This window comes from Oncorhynchus tshawytscha, linkage group LG15 (assembly GCF_018296145.1).
Source record: "Oncorhynchus tshawytscha isolate Ot180627B linkage group LG15, Otsh_v2.0, whole genome shotgun sequence".
NCBI classification, from domain to species: domain Eukaryota; kingdom Metazoa; phylum Chordata; class Actinopteri; order Salmoniformes; family Salmonidae; genus Oncorhynchus; species Oncorhynchus tshawytscha.
Genome location: NC_056443.1, coordinates 32,667,836 through 32,678,640, shown reverse-complemented (window position 1 = coordinate 32,678,640; position 10,805 = coordinate 32,667,836). Strand labels below are relative to the sequence as shown.

Here is a 10,805-nt window from a genome sequence, read left to right as displayed (position 1 = left end):
GGTAACAGGACACTAGTAGAGTGGTGGTCAGGTACAGTGTGTGTTGGTAGAAGCAGCGGTAGTCCACTGTGGGGTTTTGGAGAAGAAAGAAACACATTGAAAATAATATAAATGTCAATATCTGTAGTGGTTGATTAATGGCTTGTGTGAAGACATAGCGATGGGGGAAAATCGCTACAGTACATATCGGGATATTATTTTTGCTGATATATCATGTAGTTTTGACACAATCACAATATCATTTTAGTGCTAGTTAGCTGTACCTGCCCCAAAACTCCACACCAAAACTTCCTAGCGTTTCTCCATCTAGGGAGCCAAATTGTTTTCAGAACTTTCATTTCTATGACTGATCAAATATGTTTTCTCATGGCTCTCTCTTGTCCCTCTGCAGCAGACATATTGTGAACAATATGTTTGGAACATCGAATCGCAATAAAATCACAGTGTCAAATCGCAAAAAGTATAGAATGAGAGAATAGTGAGAATCGCGAAACCTATCGTATCAACTTTGTGTATCGTGATAATATCGTATTGTGAGGTCACTGGCAATATCCAGCCGCATACAACTAACTCAAATCAATAAAGGAGTTAGGAAAATGTTTGTTTTACCATGTTATATTTTAATTTCTGCAGAGACAAAAATTACAAGCAATTTATTTACAGAAACCTGTACAAAAGCAAATTAAATGATGTAAAATATTACATAAATAGAAGTTGACTTGCGTCCAATACATTTTGCCATGTTCAGCTAAGCTGCGTGCATAGTGACTCATACTTAATTAAACAAGGATAAACTGTTTACTCAATTTCTATATCAACATCCAAGTCGCAGGACAAATAGTTTATGGTTAATATCACAAATCTCATCACAGACTGTGAATGCTCAACAACGAATAGGAGAGAGAGATCTGACTAAACATACACCTCAGGTAGCAAAAATATGACACATTTTATTCCGTTTTTCTTCTAAAAACCAAACTTGACCGTCATCTGTGGATTACCAGGTCAAGGAAGGACCCATTTGATATTGTCCCTGTTTCTTTTCTATCGGATAATATTGTACATTTAGAAGTAAGCACAAGTAGCCTATTGAATGTTTGAGTAAAGAATTGCATTTTTTGACAACCAAAAAAGCTTATTATAACACTATATAGAAATTTCTCAGTCTTTCTAGAAACACAGACATGCAATTTCCTTTATGTTCACTGAAAGTATAACACAACGAGAACCCACTATACAACTTCTTTCTTGTTTCCAGTGTTGTAACGCACCATGCTTTGTAAAAATGTGTGTATGTGTTGAGTTTTTGTTTGTATTGCATGTGTTGTAAATGTATTTTAGGGGTTATTTACGTCCTGAGGTGTGCATTCTGTCAGCATCTCGACCTTGCAGCATTTTTTTTTTTTTTTTACTCCTCACTTTTCCAACCTCTGCATTTAGCATTTATCGGCTTCCTCGCGTCCTGAACTGTCAAATGTCTCCAAGCGTTTCTTCTACTACACTCAATATGTTCAATCCAGGAGAGTTGTTTCATGCACATAAGGTTGTCGCACTGAATATGTACATCAGCAGAACACTGTAGCAATAGAATAATAATTTTTCCATTACGTCATCATTATTACTAGTATTAAGCAGTACAAAAAGTAGTCATTTGGTTATGAAAGTACACTATGCTAGGAATGGATATTAATACCTTGAACATTCCACGTTGAGACCCATCCAATAGCCACTCCACATCATTGTACCACACTGTGTCAACAGGCTTACAAACATTTGACTGGTCACATCCCGAGAAGACAGAAAGTAACTGGATCGTTCCTCGATCGCACAAGTTCCTCAGGAGGTATTTAAAATTGGACTATAATATCATCCCCACTACTTTTAGAAAGCATGTCAGCATAATTGGTTTTGTACCATTCCAAACCAACATTGAATCATACCAATCGGTATAAAAAGGCACAATTGCATATTTTGCATTCACTCTACATTTTTTTTTTTTTTTTTTACTTTTTTTTTTTTTTTTTTTTTACAGAAGCTCTAAATATACAAAGTTGCACCAGAAAATATAAGAAAAAAAAACTAATAAAATGCATAATGATGATCATTTCCAATATTCTGATTGTTATTGTATATCAAATACAAAAAAAAAGAGGGATAAATGAAATGTAAATGCCGCGCCGGTAGAGAGTTGTGAATCGTCTCACTGTATTATGTAGGTCAGACTTTTCCAGGTGAGGACGCAGTATAGGGTAGGACTACCTCAACTGAATCTCTGTTATCACTGTAGGGTAGGACTACCTCAACTGAATCTCTGTTATCACTGTAGGGTTTACTGTAGGGTTAACTGTAGGGTTTACTGTAGGGTAGGACTACTTCAACTGAATCTCTGTTATCACTGTAGGGTTTACTGTAGGGTTTACTGTAGGGTTTACTGTAGGGTTAACTGTAGGGTTTACTGTAGGGTTAACTGTAGGGTTTACTGTAGGGTTTACTGTAGGGTTAACTGTAGGGTTTACTGTAGGGTTAACTGTAGGGTTAACTGTAGGGTTTACTGTAGGGTTAACTGTAGGGTTAACTGTAGGGTTTACTGTAGGGTTAACTGTAGGGTTTACTGTAGGGTTAACTGTAGGGTTTACTGTAGGGTTAACTTTAGGGTTTACTGTAGGGTTAACTGTAGGGTTTACTGTAGGGTTAACTGTAGGGTTAACTGTAGGGTTTACTGTAGGGTTAACTGTAGGGTTAACTGTAGGGTTAACTGTAGGGTTAACTGTTCAATGGAATTGGGGAACGCTGTGAAAATGTGTCTGAAAGGAACAAAACAAAACCAACAATCAACAAAATATGATGGAACATGAAAGAAATATGCTAAATAAACATACATTTCTTCCTCTTCAAATCGATATACTTATTAATCGTACTACATGGCTAATGTCTGTTAGGTAAAACCAAAGCAAGCAACAAGATGGACCTCCATGTTCACCGGTTAAGGATTTTTTTTTTGTACATTTTTCTTTGACATTTAATTCTCCTCATTAAGTGAAGTAAATTCCTTTTAAACATGCAGTAAAAAGTACATATTTATGTATACAGTTTATAAGCATAGGAGCGTTTCTTCGAACGACAAGTAGTACTTACAGACTACAGATTGGTGGACTGCCAAATAGCAGTTGTTTTGAACCAAAGGGTTAGCTAACATATACAAGGGTTTCCATTGCATCTGAAATTCATTTTTCTCCGTTATGGCGGCAAGACCTTGTGCCTACTTACAGTACCGGTAGAAAAACACAACTTGCGATGGGTAAGGAGGCACAATGTCTTCATATTATGTGTGTGTGTGTGTGTGTGTGTGTGTGCATATGGTTGTGTCAGTCCAAACTACAACAGATATTCTCCTACATGTTGTGCCCTTGTTCAATTCAGCCCGTACTCTCACTATGCATTTACACGTGTGTATTTAAAGCAACATAACTACCCAAAGCTAATTCTAGGTGGTATTGTAGTTACTCTGATAAATGATGAATCCATATGCCAATTTTGTATTCCCTACGTTTTGGTTTCTCGTTCATACTAACTTGTAAGGTACAATGTTAAACCATTGTATTTTCACACCCCTTTTTCTGACTGTACATCAGCAGGTATTTTTGATTGTACTTCATTGAGCAGATTCTTACATTCTTGCTCAAAAAGATGCCTGTCTGTGTCAATATGAAAATCTACTTCCGCCATTAGTGACATCTCCATTTATGGGGAAGGTGGACATGGACTTAGAGTGTATGTCTATGCTTACTATTATACGATAGATAGTGTGTTCGTGTCAGTGTTATGTACCATATGGCATGTACTGTTCAATCTAGCACACACGCTAACACAAAATAAATGTCACGGCAAAACCTCACCACATCCCTGTTCTGGTTCAGCTCAACCTACCCTGTCATGTTCACTCTGACATACCCAGCACTTCCCCTCAACTAACTCACCTAAAGTGTAACCATGACATGTTAGCTGTGTGTGTTGATTTGTGTCTGCTTGTCTGTGTGGGCAAGAGAATAACCATAATCAGCTTTATAACTTTCATCTGAATAGGAATCAATATTTTCCGGGGGTGATACAGTATGCACAACCACGTACACATATTACGCAATTCAAGCAAAGAACGACAACCAATTCAGATTGGCTCTAGATAGAAAATTACATCTGGAAGGGCGGTTTAGTCTTCAACTCTCAGGCCATCCAAAGACAGAGAAAGAGAGGCAGAGTAAGGTAGAGAGACAAGTGAGCTTTAAAGGTCAAAGGGTCTGAATCGATGTATATGTACAACGTACACTTGTGTTGGTGTCTATGAGAGAGACAAAGTGAGCACACTCATAAATAAGCATACTTGGACATCAGTTCATCGTACATTGTGTGTTTCATGTACTCCTATGGCTAGGACATTGCCAACCGTATTGACTCCTCCATTTGTCAATGATATTCTGCCACGAATGAGGCGATATGCACCGTCTTATCCACAGGACAGAAAGTTAAAGCTTAGTCTTTCCCAAATGTTATGATCTATGATGCCATGCTAGTAGCTTTCACAGTCTGTTGTTGTTTGGTTGTGTTTTGGAGGAACGCAACTTAAGTAGCACAGGGTGGGGGGGGTCATGACACGTGACATGTGTTACGTGACACATTATTGAATGTATATGACATTTGCATCAGGGTGGGAGTGCCACTAAGTCCCCAAAAGGCATGACATCGGTCCTCTGTCACACGTTTCATTGTCACACTCAAGTTATAGAAAACGATGGGGGGGGGGAAAATGAAGGTCCTCTTTTTGTACAGTACAGTCTTTGGGAGGTGGGGTCAGGGAGAGATAATGCATGCATGTTTTATGAAAATGAGTTGGTAATTGTACAGTGGTGATCATCAGGCAGCAGTAATGTTCCCATTGGCCCGACTCGCCGGCCGGCAGCAGTTATCCAATGTCTCGCTTCAAGTCCCACCAATAGCCCCATTCTCCTCTTCCTCTTGCAAGATAAGGTCAGAATCTGAATTACAAAAAGGGATTATTTTTGTATCCACGTTGATTTTAGCATTGTTTCACGTTGTTGTTTTTGATGTTTGTTGTTGTCTAGGAGAGGGGTTATCCTTGGACCTTTCCTGCTCAGTTAAGGTCGGTCTGGTACAGCAAAAAGTGTCTTCAGTTGTTGTCGTCGTGGTTGCCTACTATAGTTGTTGTTGTTGTTGTTAGAACCATGCATACCGTGGCGCTAGCTCCACCGCCCCCCCTCACAGGTAGACCTCCCGGCGGGTGAGCGTGCCACAGGATGAGGGTTTGTATTCCCCGGTGGGGGCCAGGGGGATCTCCTCGATGGGATGACCCACCACCACCCCCTCCTCGACCCCCGGCGGGCTGAAGCTGGGCGAGCCGAAAGCTTCGTAGGAGGACGAGGAGGTGGCCATCTTCTTATTGAGCAAGTTGCGGTTGCGGTCGTTGCCCAGCATCACGTGAGAGGAGGGGTCTCCGTTGGCCATGGCGACCAGGGCTTCCTGGCTGCCAGGATGTTGTTGCTGCTCGGGAGGGTTGCTGCCACTACCGCCACTGGTCATGAAGGTGGAAAGCTTTGGTTGTTGGGTGGTGGTCGTCTTGGGCCGTCGCTCGGGCGACGTGCGCACAGGCATCCAGCAGGAGTCCGAGTGGCCGTACTCGTCACATTCCCGGGTGCACTTGCCTGTCATGGCTACGTCAGGCAAGGTCCGGGTGTCTGGAGGGTAGAGAAGGAAAATAGAGAAGGTTCGTTAGTGAAAGTGTTCTGTTTCCCCAAAGTGGGACAAATATATAATTAATAGAAAAGCTGAGTCTTTCACACTGACAATTCCTGCCACTTTGTTGAGGGTTGTGGTCGCAAGAAATTTGTTAACAGGAAGTTTATTTTTCTTCCCTTAGCTGCATGAGTCTGTACATTTTCTCATGAACACTGTTATTATCACATCTCAATGTGTTCTATCATTGGAATTGTATCACTGACAGATGTATTCAGATTGAATTGCTAAAATTGATTTTGGTTTCATGCAGAACACACACCACATGACCAAAACAAACAAAAAAAATACACGTTAAAAAAACAACAAAAAAACAACAAAAACAACAACAACAACAACAACAACAACAACACTACACCGAACATCGACAACACCTCAAACTGAAACAAAAGTGACATGAACCGTAGCTGAAATAAAGTCAGACTTTAAAATGTGGCGTTTTGCAATGCTATCTACTCTGTATGTGTGAGTAGACTGCTGTACTGCAGGATGTGAGAGAGACTGTGATATCAAGCTCTAGATAAGCCAAAGTATTTTCTACAGACACAACGTAGTCACTGTCTGAACCAAGTAATCTACTCGTCAATCACCTAGTCTCCTCTAAAATCCTCTGCTAAGGACCTTAACCAATTTCCAGGCAGATAAAGGAAAGCGAAGATTAACTACGGTGTTATTTGTTTTGAAAGAAGCGTTGTATGCATTAAACACAACACTAAAAACTAGCACTGCAACGGATGTACAAGACGCACCATCAGTAGGGTCACTACTACCGCGACTGCTGCTGCAGCTGGTCACCATACCTGTGGTATTGTTTACTTAGTAAACCAGATCAGACGATCCACAGATAAGATGTCTACGATAACTGTGTATCTTATGAGTCGAAACAGATGTACAGCTCAGATGTAAAGCTATAAGTTGACGTTCAAAGTTGCCAGTGGCATCGTGACATGCACTGAGGTTACCAAACTTTAGGAACACCTTCCTAATATTGAGTTGCAACCCATTCTGCTCTCAGAACAGCCTCAATCCATCGGGGGTATGGACTCTACAAGGTGTCGAAAGCGTTCCACAGGGATGCTGGTCCATGTTGACTTCAATGCTTCCTACAGTTGTGTCAAGTTGGCTGGATGTCCTTTGGGTGGTTGACTATTCTTGCACCTACAAACCTGGCACCTACTACCATATCCCGTTCAAAGGCACATGCATCCTTTGTCTTGCCCATTCACCCTCTGAATGGCAGACATACATCATCCATGTCTCAATTGTCTCAAGGCTTAAAAATCCTTCTAAAATCCTTTTAAAAATCCTTCATCTACACTGATTGAAGAGGAGTTAACAAGTGACGACAATAAGGGATCTTAACCTTCAACCTGGTCAGTCCATGTCATGACATGAGCTAAATGTTTTGTACACTCAGTATAGATGCCATGTTAGATGAGGTCTGCCAATGGCTAGAAAGATGTGATGTATGAGATTAACAAGCAAGGAGAGGTAGAGTGCAGAAAGCATGCTGCCCTGGCTTTAGAAAATGTTACCCATGGCTTACGTTTAATGCTCTTTATCTCCTGTAAAAGAAGAATAGAATAGAATCACTGGTTGTGCTTGGCATTGTAGGTATTTTGGAAATAATATACAGTATGAGAAATTCTCCACTGCATTGAATTAGACTGCAATTCAATATAAAACAAGGTATCAATGAAACTAATCAAAGATATGTGTAGAAACATGTCTAATTTGGACTGGAGATAAACATGCTCTAAGACAAGACTGGATAGAGATTAGGGTTGCAAAGGGAGGGTCATTTACTGGAAACTTTGAAGTTTACCAGTAAACTACCGGAATTGTTGTTTGTTTCAAGGATTGCAGGTACCTTAAAAGGTTGTTGGATCGAATCCCTGAGCTGACAAAGTAAAAAATCTGTCATTCTGCCCTCGAACAAGGCAGTTAACCCACTGTTCCTCAGAAGGCTGTCATTATAAATACGAATTTGTCATTAACTGACTTGCCTAGTTAAATATATAAAATATATCACGAGACATCTAGTGGCCCTTTTGGGTACTTCAGATTATAAGTGTCTGTAATTAAAAATATAATTTATATTTTCCAAATAAAAAAATCAACCGACAAAGCTGTAAAACCTTATCCTAAAAATAATACTAGATATGAATAGTAAAAAAATAAAAACGTCATTCAAGTATAAACTACAAAAGTTACGATAGATTGACGTAGATTTTCTGTTAATTAAAAAAAAATACTGAAGATTCCCGTAACTTTGGTAAAATTACCAGTATCTTTGCAACCCTAATATAGATAGACAAAAGATAGAGAGGGACAGAGCAGGAGAGCAATTACAACTCTGTTGATTGGGATGCTTCTTATTCTATTTACATTTTCAAAGCTACATCTTAAATCAAATGCATCATGAGTGCCATTCCGCTGTTCTGTTTCTGAGTCCCTTGCCTATTCACCACAGAAATGCAAATCACAATACTACAAACCACCTCAATAAATCTAAGTAGCCATGGGTCATTACAAATCCATATGCAGTCGGCGAGAAGTGGGTATATGTAAGTGTATGTAAGCCTAGACAATATTTGAAAACATATTCAAGACATTTGGTGGATTTTCCATGGCATTTGTGACCCAGAAAAAAAATATACATTTCAAGCCAAAAAAAATGCACGAAACAAAGAGAATGAAGTCATGGCAACCGCAGTTGATTGTTAACATGCCAACCGATCACAGGGAAATGGTAACACATGTAGAATGGATGGAAGAAGGCAAAGAAGAAGAAAGAAATGAAGAAAAAGACATCTCCTTTTCTCTCCAAAGTGGCTCTTGATGGTTGAGCATTCAAGTAGATACAATCAGAGATCAAATATCTGTCTGAGCAAAGAGCCATCTTTCCTTGGATGAATTGCCTTGATTGGCTCTTGCATCTCAGCCTGGCTTACAGCTGAGCCATCAAGGTTGTAGTCTTGAGCTGCTACCCACAAAGCACTGCGACAGCGGCTCTCCCGGATTTGCCCGGGCCTCATCTGATCACCAGACTATTCGCCCCCAATCAGCCTCTCAGCACCTCTCGCCCTGCTCAGTCCAACCTGCAACATCTCCACTGCCTTGAGAGAGAGAGGTGGGCCTCCACACAGGGCTAGGCTGCCTTCTACATGAGCTACAGTACTCAGTCATCTCAGAGGAAAGAGTGTATTATATTTAACCATCTACAAGTGATGTTTCTCACAGGGAAAACAGCTGCCTAGTGCGTTAATATCAACAGCATCAGGTGCTAATAACGATTAAGAGTCTACGGCTAAGATTAAGATGACTCTATTGGTCCAATTAAGATGACTCACAAGGTCCAATTGAAACGTGACTTCCACTTTTAATCCAAACTTTCTGAAAGACACACATACATCTGTTGTTGTTGTGGGGTGGGGTGGGGGGTTAAGTTGGGGTGGCAGGTAGCCTAGTGGTTAGAGCGTTGGCCCAGTACCCAAAAGTGTTGCTGGATCAAATCCCCGAACTGACAAGGTAAAGAATCTGTCGTTCTGTCCCTGAACAAGGAAGTTAACCTACTGTTCCCCATAAGGCCATCATTGTAAATAATAATTTGATCTTTAACTGGCTTGTCTCGATAAATAAAGGTTTAGTAAAAACAAAGTACCTTTGTCAGATTACTGCTGTTGTGATGACAAGCCTTTCCAACACGCTTCTATTTGACTTGCATCACTCGAAATACAACAACGATGATAAAAGTACAAGATGGGATGACTTAGTATACTGTAATATAATAAAGTACAAATATGGATATTTCATGAAGAAAGAGAGTGTTTTCGGTAAGAGCAGAGATAAGCTCATTGCTCAGTAGCAGCACGGTCCATTGACTCTGGAGCCCAGCTAAATTTGAAGAGGTTTCACACTGTGATAATGAATTAGGCCAGAAGATCAAAGCCAGAGAGAGAGAGAGAGAGACAGAGAGAGAGAGAGAGAGAGAGAGAGAGAGAGAGAGAGAGAGAGAGAGAGAGACCGAGACAGAGAGACAGAGAGAGAGAGAGAGAGAGAGAGAGGGAGAGACAGAGAGACAGAGAGAGAGAGACAGAGAGAGAGAGAGAGGGAGAGAGAGAGAGAGAGAGAGACAGAGAGAGAGACAGAGACAGAGACAGAGAGAGGGAGAGAGAGAGGGAGAGAGAGAGACAGAGAGACAGAGAGAGAGAGACAGAGAGAGAGAGATAGAGAGAGAGAGAGAGAGAGAGAGAGAGAGAGAGAGCTCCTCTATGTAGTAAAGGACCATTTCCTCCTCGCTGTCCACCATTTTGAAAGCCCCTAGGGACAGGGCTATCCATTGACATGCCTGTATTAAAAACACTTAAATCATACTCGTCGTCGGGAGCCAAAATCGTCAAAAAAGCACTTAAAACAATGTGATCCAAATTTCTTAAACAGGATATTTTATTTCACCTTTTTCTTTGCTCTTATTAGTGACTGCAGAGGACGTGTGCGACACTGTGTTTCGTGTGGCCCTCCCAGTTACATGAAAAATTATCTAATTGGATTTTTAATTTAAAGTTTATCTTTTTTTATTTAAGAAAAACATTTCCCTGTTGGGGTTTCATTTTATTTATAATCACATTGTGCTAGGGAACATTTATTTTTAGACAAAGGTCATTGGAAGGGTAAGGTTGCCACAGCATGAGAGTATATGAGTCAGCCTTTTAGAGAGAAGAAATTGTAACAGCCTACTCAGGAAGAAGGCCATAATGTTGGGCACAGGGACAAAATGATGGTACTGTACAACACAACTAATTTAAGCATACGCAATTCATGAAAAACTGTCTATAGGAAGGAAGTAGGAAGAGCGTACTCTCTACACAACATTTAGTAGGTGTATAAAGAGCAGGGTGGTTTTTGTCCTGACACCAACTCCCATAAAAAAACAAAACATCTGGTTCACTTTCCATGGTCAAAGCGTCGCCATAACCTTAGAGCTCCAGAACGCCATA

The 10,805-nt window shown here is 40.4% G+C and overlaps 1 protein-coding gene across 2 annotated transcripts in view; it reads right to left on the bottom strand.

Moving 5' to 3' along the window:
- Positions 1–958: 958 nt before the first annotated feature.
- LOC112247247 (protocadherin-7-like) overlaps positions 959–10,805 on the bottom strand; it is a 251,672-nt gene continuing 241,825 nt past the window's right edge. For both annotated transcript variants that reach the window (XM_042298463.1, XM_042298464.1), the window contains exon 3: positions 959–5,747. In XM_042298463.1, coding sequence (XP_042154397.1) covers positions 5,272–5,747 — 476 coding nt within the window. In that variant the 3' untranslated portion in view covers positions 959–5,271. The remainder of the gene's footprint in view (positions 5,748–10,805) is intronic.